At 43.5% G+C, this 23,193-nt stretch overlaps 1 protein-coding gene across 2 annotated transcripts in view; it reads right to left on the bottom strand.

Annotated features, from left to right (window-relative positions):
- The window catches only part of ATG9A (autophagy related 9A), a 33,897-nt gene extending 10,817 nt beyond the window's left edge, over positions 1-23,080 (bottom strand). The window contains exons 1-11 of one of the 2 annotated variants that reach the window (XM_063429330.1): positions 23,066-23,080; positions 17,284-17,374; positions 15,773-15,921; positions 14,446-14,597; positions 5,411-5,454; positions 5,041-5,105; positions 4,174-4,329; positions 3,852-3,993; positions 1,916-2,664; positions 1,502-1,655; positions 792-971 (exon numbers count right to left, since the gene is read on the bottom strand). In XM_063429330.1, the coding sequence (XP_063285400.1) occupies positions 792-971; positions 1,502-1,655; positions 1,916-2,664; positions 3,852-3,993; positions 4,174-4,329; positions 5,041-5,105; positions 5,411-5,454; positions 14,446-14,548 (1,593 nt within the window). In that variant the 5' untranslated portion in view covers positions 14,549-14,597; positions 15,773-15,921; positions 17,284-17,374; positions 23,066-23,080. Of the gene's footprint in view, positions 1-791; positions 972-1,501; positions 1,656-1,915; positions 2,665-3,851; positions 3,994-4,173; positions 4,330-5,040; positions 5,106-5,410; positions 5,455-14,445; positions 14,598-15,772; positions 15,922-17,283; positions 17,375-23,065 lie in introns of those variants that run through there. The other variant, XM_063429329.1, reaches the window with a different exon arrangement.
- Between the last annotated feature and the right edge of the window lie 113 nt (positions 23,081-23,193).

Below are 23,193 nucleotides of genomic sequence, written 5' to 3'. Positions count from 1 at the left end.
GCTCTTTTAAATGTGAGTTTTCTACCTTCTACTATTTTACCTATTGGATTTTAGACGTACCTCACTACTGGATGCCCCTGTTTCTTTGTCTTTCATATATGCGAATACCCTGAGACACTAGGACGCACCCCTACTGAAACAACTACTCATCTATATCCCATCAAGCATTGTTGCTCCTTTTGCTGGTGCAGCCCTACCCCATCTCTTTATAATTACATTTTAGTTCCACCACTTGAAGCAGGTACTTTGTCATTTTACCATTGTGCTTTTGTCGGTTTTGAACAGTGTAATTGTTTTAAGATATATTTAATTTAAAGGTTAGGGGCTAGGGGTAGTTGTTATGTGAAAATCTTCAGTAACATGTACCTATTGCTCCTCATTCAGCCCACCAAAGCTGCATTATCCAGCTTGTGCTTAGAACACATAATATGCCTGCATGCACTTAACCCTCTCACCCCGATTGACTGCTCATTTTTGATCTTTTTAAATAATTATATCTAGATCAATGAGATATATAAACCTGAACAGGGTTGGAGACATAGCTGTGAGACCTACAGCAATGAGTTCCGTGGCAGAGAGGTTAATCTTATTATTAAAAATATATATTTTGCATGCCACTATTAGTTCATTCAGAGAACTTGTGACTTAGTGGTAGTAGCAATGTGAGTACTGGAGAACTGTTTGGTTCAGGGCTAACTACGCCTGAGCTGGAAAGCAAATCACAATTTGATTCACTACTGTAATTTATAACTTTTCGATACCCAAACTGTTTTCATGGCACGTTGGCTTACCGTAGGATTACCGTGCTGACGGACGTCCATCTGTGCAAATGAACAGGTGTCTCCGACTCCCACCACCTCCACTGTGAAGTTTCGGAAAAAATCGATGATCTCTAGCGCCTTGGGGCGAAGCCGAAAAATTAGCACCAAAGGTGTCAAGAGAGGGCTGAGCAACTCTTCTAGTATAAATACCTACAGGGAAAATATTACATTAAAACCAAAAGGGATTAAAACAAATTTAGATGGCTACAACAGTTAATTGAAATGAAAGTAATTAGGACCTCAACTTCCTACAAATGTTTCTAAAGGCAGATTATTCACCTAAACAGGAAAGTGTGTGGATAATGGTAAGAGAACTGTACATCATGTGAATAATGAAATAACTATACAACTTACATACTTATCGAATGCAAAACTGAAATTTACTTTATGAATCATATATAAGGGAGTGGGAGGAGAGAAGCAAAGATTGTCTACATTATATGAAATTTCAATAAAACTTAAAAAAAAAAAATATGCATTTGTGCAATTTGTACAATGCTTTCTGTATTTTTGGGGAATAATTTCTGAAAATGCAGTTGTTTGTTATCTGTGATTTTTCTTTTCGATTATTTGGATAACTGAAATCCCTTAATACAACTAACCAGAAGCACATGTGATTTTAATTTCTAGAAAAATAAGTCTACAGCCGTTGGTCATTAGGTCTTGGTCATGTGACTCACTGCCTTGTATTGGAAAAGCTGAGCAAATTCTCCACGGGTCTCTGAGCGGTGTGCACTGCGCTGCCAGTGGTCAGGCATGTAATGGATATGAGCTAGAATCACCCGCAGAAGCTGCTCTGGACAAAACACCAGATGCTGGTCTGGAATGAAAGACCTGCAAAAATAATTAAACATTATCATCTCCTGTACAATCCAACAAGAAGCAGAGAACATTAGGGACATATTGCCACAGACAGGCAAACATATGGTACTTTAACTGTTGGTTGATTAAATCCTCATCCTTCTATGCCATTTATATAATAGCTGTAATATATTATTTGCCCCACACACCCTGAAAATTTGTATTTATAATATTCAGGATGTTTATTTGTGCAAAGCATCCCTTTTCTGCTTCCTCATGCACTGTAACCTGACCTGCAGACAGTTACGACAACACCAAGTAGAGTAACAGCACTCAGCACGTGTTCCACAGCAAGGACGTCTTCATCATAGACAGTGAGTGCTATCAGCACTGCCAATATGGAGCCTGCCAGGAAACCCAAGTGTTTGGCAGCCACAGCCAAAAGGGGGGATAAGAAGCAGTTCATGTACTTGCTGGCTGGCTTGTACGCTCGGCTCAACCTTGCTTGTAACTGATGATCCAGCTCATTGAAATGTCGGAGGTAGCAGCGACCATACAAAGACCAGCAACGTGCCCCTAAACTGCCAGGTTCCCGCCGCAGCACTTCTGTGTAGCAGAAGAAAGCGTAAAGTATCTGCCAGACAAGTACCAGGGGGCAGAGAACTAAGTTTGCAAGTCCAATCCACAAGATACGTTGGGAAAGCTTTTCTGCCAGTTCAAGACGTGCTCCTGCTCGCTTATATTCGGGTTTAAGGCTCCACTCATTCTGAAAGAGACAGCCAGGCCCCCAGAAAAAGATAAGCTGGAAGTTGTACTTCAGTCCACGGGTGTAGAAGACTGTATCTCCCAGCAGAGGTGCGCGATGCTGTAGTGGGAGCAGGTTCTTATTAATCATGGCCACCATATAATTCTTGAAACGCAGGATTCTGTGAGACACATCCAGCTCGGACAACTCCTTCTTGTGGATACAAATCTGATGTTCTTTCTGGATTTGCACAATGCGACTCTGAACCTCTTCCCAGGTGTAATAAGGAAGTTCACACTGTAAAACAGTGGAGAGAAAGAAAATTGAGCATTAGCATTTGATATACACAGAAAACAAAAATATTCTGGGAGACCAGAAGGAGAAGTGAAAAACAGAGAAATCAACACAGTTATTGATTTAACTAATGAACTAGCTACTCAGGATGGTTAAAGAAGTTTCATGATTTACATGTATTTAGACCAGTAATTTCGCTGTGTGAGGAGCAAACCTAACCTGGAAAAACTCTTTACAAATTTGCAATATGCATAAATACAGCTGTGTACATATTCATCCATTTCCTATTTTAAATATTGAACAGATTGAGTAACATTCAAACAGGATGTCTGTGGGTAGAATTTATTGGTTTACGCATTTTCACCCATACTTTGCTCAAACCCTGAGTTTAAAAGTGAAAACAGAAACTTAAAAGGGGGTCCTCGTTGAAATCTATTCTAGCAACCTACTTTTATACCCTACCCTTACCTTTTGTGCCACCCACTCCCTCTTGCATGTAAGCTCATTGAGCAGGGCCCTCAACCCCCTCTGTTCCTGTGTGTACAACTCGTCTACAAATACAAATACTTGTCTGATAGTCCACCCATTGTACAGCTCTGCAGAATATGTTGGCGCTTTATAAATATTAATAATAGTAATAGGGCAATGCAGTGACATGATGCCTGAAGTGGATCCTGACCGTCGTGAAATTTAAAAAATAAAAAATAAAAAGTTCAATGAAAAACATGAATAGGTGGGAAGCAACACCTGAAACCTAAACACAATAAAAGGTTTGTGTAAAACAAACAAAAAACAAAAAGCCAGATACAAGGTTACATGGTCTGTAATGTTTTCTTGTTTGCTAGTTTTTGTGTGCTTTATAGTCATTTCTCTAGGAACATATATTTTCGTAAACAGCCTAACACAATCTAACGTACTTTTAGAGTGGGTCTAAATAAATACAAGTCCATGTCTTGCAGACCTTTAAAAAAGAATTACCTGGAGACCACAGTGGAATTTTCGTGACATCATTTTCTATAACCCTAATAAGTCTAGATAAGAGAACATTAGACGGCTATTATAGTGACTGGGGAAAAAAAACTAGTAATTATGGCTCTATATTGTTCACCATGATTTGGTTTTAAGCATTATAACACAAATCTGGATAAATCATTGATGGTGTAGGGTTCTCATGAATACTGCTTACTTACCATGGGAATGCGCAGAGCTTGTATGTAGAAGTTGTGAATCTCCCAGTTACAGCAGATATTGTAAATAAATTTTACCAGTCTGTGAATCCAAAAAACACTAGCAATGACCAGGAGACTCATAAGGAAACCATTTTCTTGTATTCTGTGATGGAGAAGGAAGATACACGATCAATGACTGATTATTCACTCACGTTAACTGTATGTGAAAACCACACTATACCCCACATCTAAGCCCCCCAATTAATTCTGAAAAGCAAAACATGTGAATGAATTAGATAGGTGGCTAATTTTCTTGCAATAACTCTAGAAAACGTATCTTTACCTGGCTTGGCAAACAGTGGGCGGAAGAAAGGCATCGGGCAAAGTAACTTTGACATTGTCAGTATGACTGTGGTTGACCATCTTGTTGGCGAAAAGGATATCATAATCCACACAACTTACTAGAAATGTGGTGAAACTGACCACAAAGATGAACTGCCTGCAAAAAGACAGTAGAACAATGTGTAAGAGCAGGGGTAGGAAAGTGTGCGTAAGTAACAATAGAAAAGTGGGTGAGATAACCCAGTGGTTATGGCTCTAGGTGCTCTCAGAGTCATAGATTTGAGCCCTGAAAAGGACAATTCAACTTTCCATCCTTCCAAGACTTCCCAGACTTTCTGTAGCTGTCCAATCACAGACATTCCAATGCAGCTCAATGAGAAGTCTTTGCAAGGCAGGTGCTCTGGACAATTGCTGCCTCTTGAGTTCAGCTCCACTGAACTAACCAAACCAGGAAATAACAGGACTGGTTTTCTGATTCATTGTCATGGGGTGTAACAAAGTTCATTTGTAAATGTAACACTTGATATAGTAACAGGTTGGCTATTTTAGCCTGACTTTTGCAATTCTGAATTAAATTAACTTCCCCTGGGAGGACTTACTCCTTCTCTCACATTACCACATAAATGTGCAGCAGAGGTATGTATCCAAACCTCAATCCCTCGTATACATGGTTCTCATCATTTTAACAAACTGTAAATAAAATACCTTTTGAATTCAGGATTTTACCACCATTACTCGCTATCTCATTTGAGTTAATTTAGCCAGGATCAAATAAAGATGCTGTTTTGTCATTAGAAGGAACACTTGCTAATCATGCAGTGTACTCTATGTATGGGAAAGGTATCCCAACACAAATAAACAAACTTACAGTAACTCGAAAAGTTCCCCAATCAGCATGCAGGTAAAGCCATTCTTCTGATGTAGATTGTACACCTGATATTTCTGAGTTAAGAAAATAATAACCAGATGAAGAAAAAGCAAATGGTTCTACATAAATCAGCCATTTGGTGACATGCAAATATAAAAAAAAAAAAGATATCCATGATTTTAGCAATGTTAAATAGGATCTATTATATCAGACCATAACAATGCCATGGAATTAATTCTCATAAATAGGGCATCATCCGACAGTTTTAGTACCATACTTTTATTCTTCATCAATAAGGTAAATAACTCTGCAAAACTTATGTATTTTTTCACCATCAAATATTATTAGTTTCCCTCTGTTCAAAGGATACCCGAGAGAAGAAGAGATCCAGGTTCTCGATATGATGCCACGGGGCTGGTGAGAAAAAACATAAAAACAGGCATTGATAATGTAAATTCCAGGTGGTGCATTTAGTGTAAACGATTCCCAATCTGACAACCATAACCTTCATTCTATATTTTATCATCCTACAAATAATTTTTCCTGCTCGGGACAGCATGACTATACTAGGTATTCCTACTCACTTCCCACCTCTGCTGGGAGGACATTCAGTGCATCCACAACCAGCTTGTATTCTCGTATCCTACTTATTCCTTATATACTGAAAACTATGCAAAGTAAAATCAGAATGAAACATAAACTTCCTCAACTTCATATGTTCTGGGAAGCGTTGAGAAACCAGAAAACTATTTCAGAGAAAGTTATTTGCCGCAGAAATATAGTGCAGATCTAGGTGGTGACGTGAACCTAATTATTCACCATTAGGTGAGAATTCTGAAAGAAGGTAAACTGACTGAAGACAATTTCACAGATGATTGAATTAAATACCTGGTTAGTGCTTCCACCTGGCTTAATGGAAAGCAGACACTGAAAATGTATACTTGCCCCAGTTGGTCCTAAATCTAATTAAATGGAAGAGGCTCGTCTCTTTTTGTTATATCTTTAAGGCACTGACAGTCATTCTTATCACTTTAAATCAGGGATAAACCTTTCATAGAGAAAATACATACAAAACAAATTGCTAACACAATATAGGCAGCTGCTCCTTGGCAAAAATTATTGTCCTAAACAAACGATGTGAATATAATTTCATCATCGTGATCATAGCACGTCTTAAAATATATTAAACAACCTGTCAGTCATTTCAACAAGCAGATCACATGTTCAAACCGTACAGTCGGTGCCATTATTGGCCTAAGTAATCCTCAAGCAGAGGGTCTGAGTGTGACAAAGAAAGACATCTTGATACCGGAGAAACTGACGGAAGCCAAGCACAGAGAGATGGACACAGGTTTCTTCAGGAAGGAAGAGATTCTTTATTCGATTCACCGACCGGGGCTCAGAGGGACTTATGTCACCAAAATACAACAAGATCTGAGCCCAGAACTAACTGTGTAAATGCATGATATAGACATATAGCTCCTCCTATAGTTAACTCTACCCCCATATACTCTTTACACAATCAGCTGAACAAAGCCTAACTTCCCTTACTTATTAGACCACATGGCTCACCCAGAACAATGGAGGAGGGGGGAAGTGTTTTCAGTTTCTGCATTCCTGCATTTTCTCAATACGGTGTTGATTGTATCTTAGCTACGTGAAACTAACTAACTGATACAACATTTACACATATGCCACATGGCAATCTTGTCCTAGTAAATTTATTTTTACTGAGATTCCACCACATTCCCCCCTTTGATGCTTCTGATATTTCACAATTCCAGATGCATCACTTAACCATAGTTTGCTTACACCTCAGGTTGCCATGAATCAGAACAGACCTCGTAAGCATCTTAGCATCCTTACAAATTCCTTCAGCACTCCTCATTCTGAATATATTCTCTCTGGGCTAAGGGTTCATACTTGCAAACAGCCATTACATGCGCAGCTGGTTTCCTTTCTGTCGTGCTCTCTATGACACTCTGTATGGACCTAATTACCAATGGAACCAAACATGGTAGAAAGAGACACACTATAATCAACATGACTCCTCCTACCAATGTCTTGATCCCTCCAAGCTGCTCGTACCTACTTCCAAACCAACTACTAGAATTGTACCCGTTCCAGGCTTAAGTCGGTACATGCGTCAGTTTAGCCATGTGGCTTGTGAGATCAGCCACTGCCTGCCCTTCATCATCTATGTGCAGACAACAGTTGCTGAGATTGAACTTTCCACATACACCTCCTTCTATTTGCACTGGAAGTGAATGGAGGACTTTATCAACAGCCCAACTGGTTTACCTGGTAATAAGGCTATGTGCTTTACAGAGCAATCCATAATTGCCTAATGGTAGAATGAGGCTTGAATCCCTGTATTAGAATACAATAACACTTCATGGGCATACAGTTTGGCTGTTAACCAGTTCCCTCACATATTACATCCCTCCTATTGGCAATGAAGCGCGCTAAGGTAGCCAGTGCCACTCATTATCTTCCCAGCTACCTACATTCAAGGATGCTAGCTTCTTTTTATGATTCACATCATAAACTTTAACTCTCAAGGTCTCTGCTGTTTCAATTGGCAACAAGAAGAAGGATGGTTTGAGCATACCTAATACACATGCCCCTTCCCAGTCCTGTGGTAACTCCGAATATACTTTCTTACCACAGATCCAGTACAAATTTGCTGGGGCTCTCCAGGTAGATGTGATGGATAGGTCAAACCACACATCCTTTAAATTGGCGTATCTAGCAAACGGGTTAGATGGTTCTGAGACATTTGAAGCCGACCACCAAGTTGTATTCTTCGTATCATCATCATAAGCTTTTTGCCCTAGACAAGTTAATTCTCCTACAGAAGTATTATACATCATTCCTTTCCTCGCTATGCAAACATAACCTATGATGGAGGTCTTTAATCTCCACTCAGATTTACCTCTAACACTCATATGATAATCGGCTTGTGTAGATATTAATTGGTCAACTGCCTCAGAACCGGACATTACCTCCTTTGCTTCCCAAGGCCATTGGTCTCCCATGTTAGTACCTCCACACACATAGCAGTTGGTAACATTAAGACTACCGGCAATACTTTCGGCTAAATCTATGAACAGGTTTTTAGCATTATGGGGGATCTTATTATCTATACTCATCTTTTCATAAAAGGAATGGTATACTTGATGAGTTTGGGAGGTTACCGTATCAGTCTCTATCCCTATAAACAATACTGTCCCAGGATCTAAACCCGTCCCATATATTTGAAACCCAAATAAATTACCATATTTATCTAAGAACTTGTCGGGGTTATTTATAAGTATATGGATTGGATTGCATTCCATAGACTTACAGTATGGACTGGTAGGCAACTTAGTCACAATCATGTCCTTGTCTGCTGTCTGTCCCCAAGTTGCCCACCCCACACAAGACCAATATGGGCAAAAATTATATTCTCTATTTGGGCATCTCGGACTCATACTTATTTTTACTACTGGGACAAATATATTTATCATTAGACCCATATGTTCTCTCCCACTTAAGATCCCCACATACATTCCACGGCTTTCTACCACTTGATATTGCTTTACATGCATCAAATAGCAGAACACCCGAAGAATGTACGGTTTCTAACTCAGTTTTATTTATTAGGGTCCCCTGAGGATCTCCATTCCCGAGGGTCAACCAAATTGTACGGGGTTGATACTCTGGACTGAAGCACTTAGGTTCTCCTACTCCTAAATGGCACACACTATATTCTATATTTAAGTATCTACATCTTGATACATCTCCGTTACATTCATATTGTGAATGCCAAATTAGGGTCTGGGAAATATGGTTACCTGTTCTTGTAGTCTTAATGCATACCTCACAGCTAGGAGTGTCGGTACCTCTACCTTCCTGAATATAAAAAGACACAAAAATACATATTATCAAAAACACTTCTTTCGACGTCTTCATCCTCAGTCTTCGTCCGTGCGATGGCACCTCAGCTTCCAGGATGTAAGGGCTGCAGGGAATGGAGTTCTGCTCGTCTTCACAGGGGTCCCTTCGAGACTTTCCTGGCTTTTAATAACACGTTGGTGAGCGGACAGGCATTATTATGGCCGTCAAAAACACTCCAAAAACACTCACTTGTAGATCTTTGTTGATGTTCCCTTTTAACAATATTATCTTCGCAAAAAAAAACACTTTTAATCCAACTCGGTCACACGCTTCAACTGGATCTTGCAAGGATTCTCTGGATCTATGGTAGCTTGTCAGGAATCTGCCGCTGTTTTTTTTTTTACCCTAGAGTGATGAATCCACGGAGTCACTTCTACAACCTTTACAACTGTTGGGGTAGATAAAAGAACAACATAGGGACCTCTCCACTTGGAACCTAATGGAACAGTGTTCCATTTTTTTATCCACACTTGATCCCCTAGATGGCAAGAATGAACAGGTGGATAAATATTCACAGGTAATCTATCTTGTACCCATTTCTGTACCTCCTCCATAGTTTTACCCAACTCTACAACCTGCTGCCGGGTAATTCCTTCTCCCAACTGACTCAAATCCCCCGTTAAGTTACCAAGTATGGAAGGTGGATGCCCATACATAATTTTTCAGCAGTACCCCAGAAACAAAAGAAAGCATCTTTGAGGTCTAGGAAGGTATAGTAGGTTGCCCCACCTGGTATTAAAGCAAGCAGATTATAGGGGATGGGTACCACTGGGTGTATATTGACTACTGCATTATTAACTGCGTTTAGATCTTGTACAGGATGATACTCATCTGATCCCGGCTTCTGAACAGGTAATAATGGAGTGTTCCAAGGGGAGGTACAGAATTTTAGGATGTCATACTTTGCACACTTATCCACATAGGTTTGTATATTTTCCTTAGCCCTCTATAATATATGGTACTAACTAAGGCTAACAGGATATGCTCCAAGCTTTGATTCAATGTGTATTGGTGGAATATTGCGAGCAAGTCCTGGAGGATTATTCTCTGTCCATATTCTTGAAATGTCAAATAAGGATTCATCACTCTTAGGGTCTGTATTTGTTATTATGGAGTAGAAGTGCCATTCTTCTTCCCTTTGCACCGATACTGATATTATGCCTGGTGATCTATTAAACTTCAGAGACGTTGATCCGTTGGGTTTAAAAGTTATCTGGGCTTGAAGCTTTAATAATAGATCTCGTCCTAGAAGCTGAACTGGACACTCCAGCATATATAGGAACTGGTGCTTAACCAAATGGCCTCCTAGAATACAAGTATGACTCCTGAGAATTGGTCTAGCAGCGCTTTTCCCAGTAGCTCCTATCATAATTATAGTCTTCCTGAAAGAGGAGCAACTAGGTTAGTTACCACAGAGTACTCAGCACCAGTGTCAATCATGAAAAAGCTCCTCTTTCCCTCTATTGATACATCGACCATAGGCTGCACTCGGCTAAAGGGGGATGGAGCCCAGTCGGTATCAATAGTCTTCCATGACAGTGTCAGCCAGACCGACAAAATCTCTATCTTCTCTATCCCTTAATCTCTGGGTAGGGGAATAGTATCTACTTCCCTGAACACCTCCTCTGTTACTACTGTCATTACCTCCAAGACTTTCTCTATAGCCACCTCTGTAACCATCTCGTAACCTTCTCTCTTGTCTTATCTATAACTTGCTTTATATTCCCTCTGTGGGCAGTCACTTTTCCAATATCCTTCCTCTCTACAATACGCACAGTGATTCCTACTTCCTCCCTTACTCAGGCTATTCTCAACTCCTCTATTCACCTCCCTTCCCTGTCTCTCTACACTTATGATAGCTACAACTAGCATATCTGCCTTCATCCTCATTTTACGTTCTTCCTCCTGCTTTGTTTCAATCTCCCTGTTCATATACACCTGAACTGTGATATGGACATTCCTACAAATCCCTTTAACTTTAGCAATTTTCTTTTGATATCACCTTGGGTTTGGCTGACAAATGCTGAGTTGTTCATTCGAGAGTTCTCAGGGGCCTCTGGATTAAAAGGAGTATATAATCTATATGACTCCAGCAATCTCTCATAGAAAGCATTAGGTTACTCGTCTGCTTTCGTAAAGGAATTATGGGTCTTCCAATTAAACAGATCAGTCATGGTGAACGGGACATAAACAAATACAGGGTCTGCCAACTGTAATTGACCATTAATATCAATGTGTGGTGGACCAGGGGTAAGCTACAGTGGCATTTGTAAATGTCAAAGTTGGAGGGCACCGGTCATTTGTCAGGTTAGGGTGGGACTTAGATAGGGTTGTTTAGTCATAGGTTCCGGTCGGGGAGTGGTGAGGTAGGTGGAAATGGATAAATTAATTTTACTGGTCAGTAACTTGGTTAACAAAATGTTTCGGACAGGGCTAGGAGGAGCCTGACCAGTAACCAAAAATGGTAAAAGTGTATTCCAGCGTCCTATACCATTGACCATTTCATCCAGTTGTATTTCAAAACTAATTTACTGTTACTAAAGGCACACAAGGCTCAGTAATTATAGTGTTATGTCAGTGGTTATGGTGTTTTCAGTGATTATGGTATTATCAGTGGTTATGGTGTTTTCAGTGGTTATGGTATTATCAGTGGTTATGGTATTATCAGTGGTTATGGTGTTTTCAGTAGTTATGGTGTTTTCAGTGGTTATGGTATTATCAGTGGTTATGGTATTATCAGTGGTTATGGTATTTTCAGTGGTTATGGTATTTTCAGTGTTTTCAGTGGTTATGGTGTTTTCAGTGGTTATGGTATTATCAGTGGTTATGGTATTTTCAGTGGTTATGGTATTATCAGTGGTTATGGTATTTTCAGTGGTTATGGTGTTTTGTAATTGCTGAGAATTATCTGATTTCAGTGGATTCAGTTACTGTTATTAAGAATTCTCCTCACAATTTTGACTGCTAATAATAAAACTGAATACAAAGAACCAGTTGGGGGGGTAGGTAGGCACAGAAAAAGGAGGGGACAGGCATCTGAGAGCCAGAGACAATTAGAGCACAGGGGGACATACCAGCTGCACCAGTTTTTGCTAAAGAATTTAGTTGAGGGATGGTCAGATGGGTCAGATTCCATTGGGGATGGACAGACCAGTTTTGATAACCATCTAGTAACACAAACTGTGTTAACAGTCAAAAACTGGTCATTCTCTACTACATAAGGTAGTCCCCAAAATCACACACATTATATCCCTTTTTAAAGTTATTTAGCATACATTCTAAGGGATCAACAATCTTTAAATCGGCGCTGCCATACTTAGCAATGGAGCGTCTAATTCAAAGAAACACAACAAACACACCTACAACAGTCACATTTGTTTCCCTGGCAACAGCACCATGTGGCACAGTTACTAGGTCAAACTCATACAACAAAACATACAGGGAATTCCCGTACACACACAGCTGTTACACCAGTCACTAAGTAACTAATACTGTGCCCTTTGGCGAAACTATACAGTCACCCACGCTATAATTCTCTATATATGAATTACCCGTCTATAACACACCCCAGTAACATCGTCTTTTACAAATAGCGGTTACAGTACGGTTAGCATAAGTCAAAGCACAATTTAAGGTCACAATACAATTATTAGTGGTTATGGTGTTAAACATGCATTAGACGACAAGGATTAGTACTTATATACAGTGTCAGTAAATATACAGGGTTATGGTACCGTGCACTATGATACAGCAACACACTATTAACACTCTCGCTAGACGGCTGAGCTCGCGCTATCTAACAAGATATACACTTTACTAAACAATCTTTAGCACATTTACAATCCCAACTAAACTATTGGCCAGTACCTTGAATGGACTACCTAAAACTATATACATCCGTTTTGGTTAGCCACACTGCCCAAGCACCACATATAGCGAGCTAGAGGACCGAATTTACACAGACGCCTCTTAGTCGATTACTATCAAAAATCTAGTGGGTTCCAAATTTACACGCCTTCCCACTTAGCCAAGATAGGTTGAGAGCTAGCGAACCGAATTTACACAGACGCCGCTTAGTCTCCCGGTCCCTCCGACCTAGCGAACGTAATATACACCCTAGAACGCTAGTCTAGACAAGACACCGGTGTCCGGCTAGGGCTATTTACACCAGAACCCCGCCTGACTAACCAAATCAAACGGTCTTACTAAAGAGCGTTCGATTGAGCGGTGCGCCTTCGCTCCTTCCCTCCGACAGAGGGGGCAGATTCCATACACAGATTTAAACCCCTTTTGGGCCTACCGCACAATCGGTATACCCCTAGTGGGTCTGCCGTCTAAAACAGCAGTTGTCTTACCTCCTCGTTCCTGAACCTGGGTTCACACTCATCGACGGGGACACCCCAGCACTTACTACGTAGAGGCCGATGATCTCCTGGACAAAAGACCAGTGGCGCCGAGACGAAGGGAGGTCCACGCAGAAGTTCAGGGGTGCAGCCGTAGAGAACGTGGGCAAAGATAGACCGTCTCACGCCTCTGCTTCTCAGCTACCGTTGAACGATGAGCTTCCCGGCCCAATGCACCAAATGATACCGGAGAAACTGACGGAAGCCAAGCACAGAGAGATGGACACAGGTTTCTTCAGGAAGGAAGAGATTCTTTATTCGATTCACCGACCGGGGCTCAGAGGGACTTATGTCACCAAAATACAACAAGATCTGAGCCCAGAACTAACTGTGTAAATGCATGATATAGACATATAGCTCCTCCTATAGTTAACTCTACCCCCATATACTCTTTACACAATCAGCTGAACAAAGCCTAACTTCCCTTACTTATTAGACCACATGGCTCACCCAGAACAATGGAGGAGGGGGGAAGTGTTTTCAGTTTCTGCATTCCTGCATTTTCTCAATACGGTGTTGATTGTATCTTAGCTACGTGAAACTAACTAACTGATACAACATTTACACATATGCCACATGGCAATCTTGTCCTAGTAAATTTATTTTTACTGAGATTCCACCACAATCTTTCACCAATTGTATGGAAGGCTGTCAGGAGGGAACAGGAAATTGTCACTTATTTTCCAATGTCTGCACCCCAGCAGAAGAAGGACCATTAAAGTGTGTAATCCTTCAACTGACTCTGTGAGGTTGCTAAATCAAAGAAAATTGCAAGTTTTAGGGTAAAATAGCAAAGCTGGAGATTTGTTTTCCAGTTCGCTATTTCGGCCTGTATCAGTTATCCACCATAATTGATGATTTATTATTTTTGGATAAGCTTTGCAAATGCAATAATATAAGATTTTTGGATGAAATTTTAAAGTGATTTCATATTTTGAATAATATTTTAATATACTCCAATTTCGACACATTGGTATATTTTTATATGTTTATATATGTATTCACTTTTATTTGCAGAAGACCAATAGATTGTACAATACAAAATAATGATGTACAGACTTACACTTCCTGCCCTCAGGCACATGTACCAGCAGATCATCTTCCCCCAGAGGTGAATCAGTGTAGGAAGGCTCCAGCCGCTGGTATGGGGTGTCAAACACAGCCATTTCCTTTCTAATCTCACATCCACCTCTCAAGCTTCGTAGAGCAAAGACACTGGCAGGGAAGAGAAAGAAAGAATTCTCACAGATCTTTAACATTACGTGATCTAATAGCTGCTTCCACCATAGGGTGATTTGCCACAACTGATTCTGCAACACATGTAACTAAATGCAAAAACATATTCAGATTGCTTGAGTCTCTCAGACAATACCTTTCCCTAAGACAGGATCAGACAGCACTGTGCTATATCTATTAGGAAGTCAATAAGAGAATCAAAGTGTAAGAATGGTTACAGTAACCGATAACAATCTCGCTCAGCCTGTACACGCCAGTGACTACTACCTGTGCATTATGGGAAATATATCTCATATTCTATAATGGTGCAAGCTGGGTCATCACACTGTTAACAGTCCAGTTCATGCACTAAATATTTAAAATCCTTTGACTCTTTACCTCAGATCCCGTGATATGTACAGAATTTAATTTTCCCACAACATCCTCATAAGAGTGAGACAGAAAACGAATGGGAAGTGCAGGAAATTGTTAAATAATACACCTTCAATATCAGTGTGAAGAGACTTTAGAACCTGGAGAGAAGGTATTTGCATTGGGACAAGCAGTGAGATCCTCCACCTGCTCTCTATGCATTCACAATGTATCCACTGAATGAGTGTGAATGAATGTCCTACTAACCCTTTAAAACCACTATTTTATCTCCCGGCAGTAAATGAAACTGTTGGGAGCCTCAAAAGTCCAAAGTCAGCTTTTTTATTTGCTTAATGACGATTGTCTTCTAGCTGTGGTTTCACTCACTAAAAAGAGCTGGAGAGTCCTGGAGAGTCAGCAAAACAAGGTTTTTTTACGATAATTCTTGTAATCCTACAATTACACTTTAATAGTTTTGTTCATTGACTCACAGTTTAAAGAGACTCAACCAACTCTGCCTCTGGGGTATTCACCAAAGTGAGAAATGTCAGAAATGTCATAGTGAATTTCAAATTTTAGGCCAAATATGAGAAAAAGAGATGAGTTTGAGAATTCTTTCAATATATATCTTGCACTAGCAAAATAGCGAGCAAATACTGCCATAACAGAGAGGTATTGGTAAGGCAGGTGTACAAACATATGTTTCTGTAATGCCTTGCATTAAAATACAAACCTTAAAACTAATAACTTAAAATTATTATATTCATAGGAACAACATGCTTGCCATTATCCACTTAACATACAAATAAGTGAAGCAGCTGTAGATTTTGTGTTTGGGCGTAGGCGTCCAATTGTGAGTAATGTGCTACGACCACCATCTCCACCTCAGCTTTGTCAATCTTTGCGTTCAGCTTCTCAACCACAAAACATCAATGTCATCAAAATGTGCCGCCTGAAAACAAACAAACAAAAAACACAAAGGGAGAAATTACAAACTACTTACATAGGAGCACACAACTCTGCTCACTGAATTGTGAGCACAGGAGACAGGAATATTTAATTTGGCAAGATTTTTCCATACACAGTTAAAATTATTAGGCAGGCATTTGTATTGTGGCTTGTAAATTAAGCAATTCTTATAACAATGCATTTGTGAGGGGAAGGGGTATGCTAAGTTTCAATATAGCTCAAGTGGCACAATGATGCCTATAGTTATTAACCTATGCATGACAAAAAAAAAAGAAAAGTAGGTTCAATTCTCTCCATCCAGATTTGTAATAGTGCCATCTACAGATATGAAAACAAAATAGCATCAACATTAGGAGAAAAAAACGTAAAGTAAGTCTCACATTTGGAAGCATTTTTCACAATTTCTAAAGATCAGTATTTTTTTGTGATAAAAGCAGTGCATAGTTCTTTTTTTTTCCTCAGACACACCTCCATAAGCAAATTTCACAGACATCTGACACAATAGGTTAAATGTAAAGTAAAACACTAATGTTTTGTGTTAAGAATGCTGTGATCAAAATGAAAAGTCATAAGCCCAGCAATCACTCTGCCTCGGGTGAAGTAATCAATTCTGATTATTTCTGTCTATTGCAATCATTCTTAGGTGATTCTCCTATATCTTGACCACGGAGGATATAAGCAGCTATCCTGTTTCAATATATTGCTTTTGCTGCCTCACGCCACCACTACCTCCGAAGGAATGTGCAAAACTTGTCTCACTGGCTAAAAGCAATTAGCTGAAGCACCCTGCAGTAGTTATGGTACTTGGAGTGTTCCTTTAAGGGAGTGTCTCTCTGTACTCACACGAGGGTGTGATTGGCATTACTTTCAGTTTCATTCTGGTAGAAATGAAAGAAGTGTTTAACTGTTTATGTCCACAAAATTACACCTTTGTTTGTTTTACATAATTAGTTTTTTTTTTTTTTGCAAATAGGAGCACTAATTATTACTATTTTATAGAATACAATGCAAGGAAACGCATAGCGTCTGCTATCACATAACCTACAACAAAAGATTTGTGTGTAAAAAAACAAGACACCTATTTTTTCAGGGTCTGAAATGACATTTTTTTTAGTACAATTAAACCAAAGTCCCAATACAATGTGAAAACAATTTTAAGCCAAACGAACATGTGCGTGTGAAAATAGTTAAGAGAAATATTCTACCATAATTTGGCAATTTTTATATTTAAATGGAAATTCCTCTAATCCCTATATTGTTCTTTTTAGCACTATGTTCTGCAATTAACGATACAAAATCCTACCAAATGAACAAGTAAATGTAACACATATCCTAAAATACTCACTACGTTACAAATGTAAGCGATCTTTACAGGGGTCTCAAATTCGGACAATTCAACACATCTCTTACAATTAGCCTCGAACTCCCTTCATTTTCTGCAAAAATAAAAATACATTAGTAAACAATAACAAATGACAGTTGGTAGTATTTAATTCCTTGCACATTACATGCAGATATGCAAACAAATTATATCTATATTAAGCGCTACGGAATCTGTTGGCGCTATATAAATGGCAATAATAATAAAAAGTATGAGATAGACAGACAGATCTCAGACCCTTCTTTTTCCCTAAGTGAATGTTACAGTCTCCCCTCTCTTTCCCATCATTGAGCGACACTCAGTAATCTCTGTCTCTCCTCACTGAGTGTCACTCAGCCCCCTCTATAGTTTCACTCACTGCGTTCTAAAAACTCATCATTGTGTGTGACTCAACCTCCTTTATAGCCTCTCACTGAGTGTCATTCACTGCCCTCTAACTCTCATCATTGAGTGTCACTCACTGCACTGTATGTTCCTCAGAGTGTCATCCAGCCCCCTGTATATCCCTCACTGAGTCTCACTCAGCCCCCTATATCTTCCATACTGAGTGTCACTCACTGCCCTCTGTCTCTCCTCATTGAGTGTTCCTCACTGCCCTCTGTCTCTCCTCATTAAGTGTCCCTCATTGACCTCTATGTCCCTCACTGCCCTTTATATCCCTCATTGAGTGTCACTCACTGCCATGTGTCTCCTCTCATTGTCACTCACTGCCATGTGTCTCCCCTCATTAAGTGTCACTCACTGCTCTCTGTGTCCCCTCACTGCCCTCTGTGTCCCCCTCACTGAGTGTCACTCACTGCCCTCTGTGTCCCCTCATTGAGTGTCACTCACTGCCCTCTGTCTCCCCTCACTGAGATTCACTCACATCCCTCTGTCTCCCCTCACTGAGTGTCACTCACTGCCCTCTGTCTCCCCTCACGGAGTGTCCCCTCACTGAGTGTCACTCACTGCCCTCTGTGTCCCCCTCTCACTGAGTGTCACTCACTGCCCTCTGTGTCCCCCTCTCACTGAGTGTCACTTACTGAGCTCTGTCTCCCCTCACTGAGTGTCACTCACTGCCGTCTGTCTCCCCTCACTGAGTGTCACTCACTGCCCTCGGTGTCCCCTCACTGAGTATCACTCACTGCCCTCTGTGTCCCCCTCACTGAGTGTCACTCACTGCGCTCTGTCTCCCCTCACTGAGTGTCACTCACTGCCCTCTGTCTCCCCTCACTGAGTGTCCCTCACTGCCCTTTATATCCCTCATTGAGTGTCACTCACTGCCCTGTGGTTCCCCTCAATAAGTGTCACTCACTGCCCTCTGTGTCCCCCTCACTGAGTGTCACTCACTGCCCTCTGTGTCCCCTCATTGAGTGTCACTCACTGCCCTCTGTCTCCCCTCACTGAGATTCACTCACATCCCTCTGTCTCCCCTCACTGAGTGTCACTCACTGCCCCCTGACTCCCCTCACGGAGTGTCCCCTCACTAAGTGTCACTCACTGTCCTCTGTGTCCCCTCACTGAGTGTCACTCACTGCCCTCTCAGTCCCCCTCTCACTGAGTGTCACTTACTGCGCTCTGTCTCCCCTCACTGAGTGTCACTCACTGCCCTCTGTCTCCCCTCACTGAGTATCACTCACTGCCCTCTGTCTCCCCCTCACTGAGTGTCACTCACTGCACTCTGTCTCCCATCACTGAGTGTCACTCACTGCCCTCTGTCTCCCCTCACTGAGTGTCACTCACTGCCCTCTGTCTCCCCTCACTGAGATTCACTCACATCCCTCTGTCTCCCCTCACTGAGTGTCACTCACTGCCATCTGTCTCCCCTCACGGAGTGTCCCCTCACTGAGTGTCACTCACTGCCCTCTGTGTCCCCTCACTGAGTGTCACTCACTGCCCTCTGTGTCCCCCTCTCACTGAGTGTCACTCACTGAGCTCTGTCTCCCCTCACTGAGTGTCACTCACTGCCCTCGGTGTCCCCTCACTGAGTATCACTCACTGCCCTCTGTGTCCCCCTCACTGAGTGTCACTCACTGCGCTCTGTCTCCCCTCACTGAGTGTCACTCACTGCCCTCTGTCTCCCCTCACTGAGTGTCACTCACTGCCCTCTGTGTCCCTCACTGAGTGTCACTCACTGCTCTCTGTCTCCCCTCACTGCCCTCTGTCTCCTCTCACTGAGTGTCACTCACTGCTCTCTGTCTCCCCTCACTGAGTTTCACTCACTGCCCTGTGTACCCCTCACTGACTGTCACTCACTGCCTTCTGTCTCCTCTCACTGAGTGTCACTCACTGCTCTCTGTCTCTCCTCACTGAGTGTCACTCACTGCCCTCTGTCTCCCCTCACTGAGTGTCACTCACTGCCCTCAGTCTCCCCCTCATTGAGTGTCACTCACTGCCCTCAGTCTCCCCCTCACTGAGTGTCACTCACTGCCCTCAGTCTCCCCCTCACTGAGTGTCACTCACTGCCCTCTGTCTCCCCTCACTGAGTGTCACTCACTGCCCTCTGTCTCCCCTCACTGAGTGTCACTCACTGCTCTCTGTCTCCCCTCACTGAGTGTCACTCACTGCCCTCTGTCTCCCCTCACTGAGTGTCACTCACTGCCCTCTGTGTCCCTCACTGAGTGTCACTCACTGCCCTCTGTGTCCCTCACTGAGTGTCACTCACTGCTCCCTGTCTCCCCTCACTGAGAGTTACTCACTGCCCTCTGTCTCCCCTCACTGAGTGTCACTCACTGCCCTCTGTCTCCTCTCACTGAGTGTCACTCACTGCCTTCTGTCTCCTCTCACTGAGTGTCACTCACTGCCTTCTGTCTCCCCTCACTGAGTGTCACTCACTGCTCTCTGTCTCCCCTCACGTCACTCACTGCTCTCTGTCTCCCCTCACGTCACTCACTGCTCTCTGTCTCCCCTCACGTCACTCACTGCTCTCTGTCTCCCCTCACGTCACTCACTGCCCTCAGTCTCCCCTCACTGAGTGTCACTCACTGCCTTCTGTCTCCTCTCACTGAGTGTCACTCACTGCCCTCTGTCTCCCCTCACTGAGTGTCACTCACTGCCCTCTGTCTCCCCTCACTGAGTGTCACTCACTGCTCTCTGTCTCCCCTCACTGAGTGTCACTCACTGCTCTCTGTCTCCCCTCACTGAGTGTCACTCACTGCCCTCTGTCTCCCCTCACTGAGTGTAACTCACTGCTCTCTGTCACCCCTCACTGAGTGTCACTCACTGCCCTCTGTCTCCCCTCACTGAGTGTCACTCACTGCTCTCTGTCTCCTCTCACTGAGTGTCACTCACTGCCCTCTGTCTCCCCTCACTGAGTGTCACTCACTGCTCTCTGTCTCCCCTCACTGAGTGTAACTCACTGCCTTCTGTCTCCTCTCACTGAGTGTCACTCACTGCTCTCTGTCTCCCCTCACTGAGTGTAACTCACTGCCTTCTGTCTCCTCTCACTGAGTGTAACTCACTGACATCTGTCTCCCCTCACTGAGTGTCACTCACTGCCCTCTGTCTCCCCTCACTGAATGTCACTCACTGCTCTCTGTCTCCCCTCACTGTGTCACTCACTGCCCTCTGTCTCCCCTCACTGAGTGTCACTCACTGCCCTCTGTCTCCTCTCACTGAATGTCACTCACTGCCCTCTGTCTCCCCTCACTGAGTGTCACTCACTGCTCTCTGTCTCCCCTCACTGAGTGTCACTCACTGCCCTCTGTCTCCCCTCACTGAGTGTCACTCACTGCCCTCTGTCTCCCCTCACTGAGTGTAACTCACTGCTCTCTGTCTCCCCTCACTGAGTGTCACTCACTGCCCTCTGTCTCCCCTCACTGAGTGTCACCCACTGCCCTCTGTCTCCCCTCACTGAGTGTAACTCACTGCTCTCTGTCTCCCCTCACTGAGTGTCACTCACTGCCCTCTGTCTCCCCTCACTGAGTGTAACTCACTGCTCTCTGTCACCCCTCACTGAGTGTCACTCACTGCCCTCTGTCTCCCCTCACTGAGTGTCACTCACTGCTCTCTGTCTCCTCTCACTGAGTGTCACTCACTGCCCTCTGTCTCCCCTCACTGAGTGTCACTCACTGCTCTCTGTCTCCCCTCACTGAGTGTAACTCACTGCCTTCTGTCTCCTCTCACTGAGTGTAACTCACTGACATCTGTCTCCCCTCACTGAGTGTAACTCACTGCTCTCTGTCTCCCCTCACTGAGTGTCACTCACTGCCCTCTGTCTCCCCTCACTGTGTCACTCACTGCCCTCTGTCTCCCCTCACTGAGTGTCACTCACTGCCCTCTGTCTCCTCTCACTGAGTGTCACTCACTGCCCTCTGTCTCCCCTCACTGAGTGTCACTCACTGCTCTCTGTCTCCCCTCACTGAGTGTCACTCACTGCCCTCTGTCTCCCCTCACTGAGTGTCACTCACTGCCCTCTGTCTCCCCTCACTGAGTGTAACTCACTGCTCTCTGTCTCCCCTCACTGAGTGTCACTCACTGCCCTCTGTCTCCCCTCACTGAGTGTCACCCACTGCCCTCTGTCTCCCCTCACTGAGTGTAACTCACTGCTCTCTGTCTCCCCTCACTGAGTGTCACTCACTGCCCTCTGTCTCCCCTCACTGAGTGTAACTCACTGCTCTCTGTCACCCCTCACTGAGTGTCACTCACTGCCCTCTGTCTCCCCTCACTGAGTGTCACTCACTGCTCTCTGTCTCCTCTCACTGAGTGTCACTCACTGCCCTCTGTCTCCCCTCACTGAGTGTCACTCACTGCTCTCTGTCTCCCCTCACTGAGTGTAACTCACTGCCTTCTGTCTCCTCTCACTGAGTGTAACTCACTGACATCTGTCTCCCCTCACTGAGTGTAACTCACTGCTCTCTGTCTCCCCTCACTGAGTGTCACTCACTGCCCTCTGTCTCCCCTCACTGTGTCACTCACTGCCCTCTGTCTCCCCTCACTGAGTGTCACTCACTGCCCTCTGTCTCCTCTCACTGAGTGTCACTCACTGCCCTCTGTCTCCCCTCACTGAGTGTCACTCACTGCTCTCTGTCTCCCCTCACTGAGTGTAACTCACTGCCCTCTGTCTCCCCTCACTGAGTGTCACTCACTGCTCTCTGTCTCCCCTCACTGAGTGTCACTCACTGCCCTCTGTCTCCCCTCACTGAGTGTCACTCACTGCTCTCTGTCTCCCCTCACTGAGTGTCACTCACTGCTCTCTGTCTCCCCTCACTGAGTGTAACTCACTGCCTTCTGTCTCCTCTCACTGAGTGTCACTCACTGCCATCTGTCTCCCCTCACTGAGTGTAACTCACTGCTCTCTGTCTCCCCTCACTGAGTGTCACTCACTGCCTTCTGTCTCCCCTCACTGAGTGTCACTCAGTGCCCTCTGTCTCCCCTCACTGAGTGTCACTCACTGCCTTCTGTCTCCCCTCACTGAGTGTCACTCAGTGCCCTCTGTCTCCCCTCACTGAGTGTCACTCACTGCTCTCTGTCTCCCCTCACTGAGTGTCACTCACTGCCCTCTGTCTCCCCTCACTGAGTGTAACTCACTGCTCTCTGTCTCCCCTCACTGAGTGTCACTCACTGCCTTCTGTCTCCCCTCACTGAGTGTCACTCACTGCCTTCTGTCTCCCCTCACTGAGTGTCACTCACTGCTCTCTGTCTCCCCTCACTGAGTGTCACTCACTGCCCTCTGTCTCCCCTCACTGAGTGTCACTCACTGCTCTCTGTCTCCCCTCACTGAGTGTCACTCACTGCCCTCTGTCTCCCCTCACTGAGTGTCACTCACTCTCCTCCTCCAGCAGTGCGGCCGCTCCTGTATCCCCAGCACGGTTACCAGGGCTGTCAGTTACACTCAGTGACATGGAGAGAGGCCAATCAGGAGCTGGATTGCAGTGAGCGGAGGGACTCACGCAC

Source organism: Pelobates fuscus, chromosome 8 (assembly GCF_036172605.1).
Source record: "Pelobates fuscus isolate aPelFus1 chromosome 8, aPelFus1.pri, whole genome shotgun sequence".
Classification (NCBI taxonomy): Eukaryota; Metazoa; Chordata; class Amphibia; order Anura; family Pelobatidae; genus Pelobates; species Pelobates fuscus.
The sequence above is the reverse complement of the archived record's forward strand: the minus strand, read 5'-3'. Positions and strand labels throughout refer to the sequence as shown.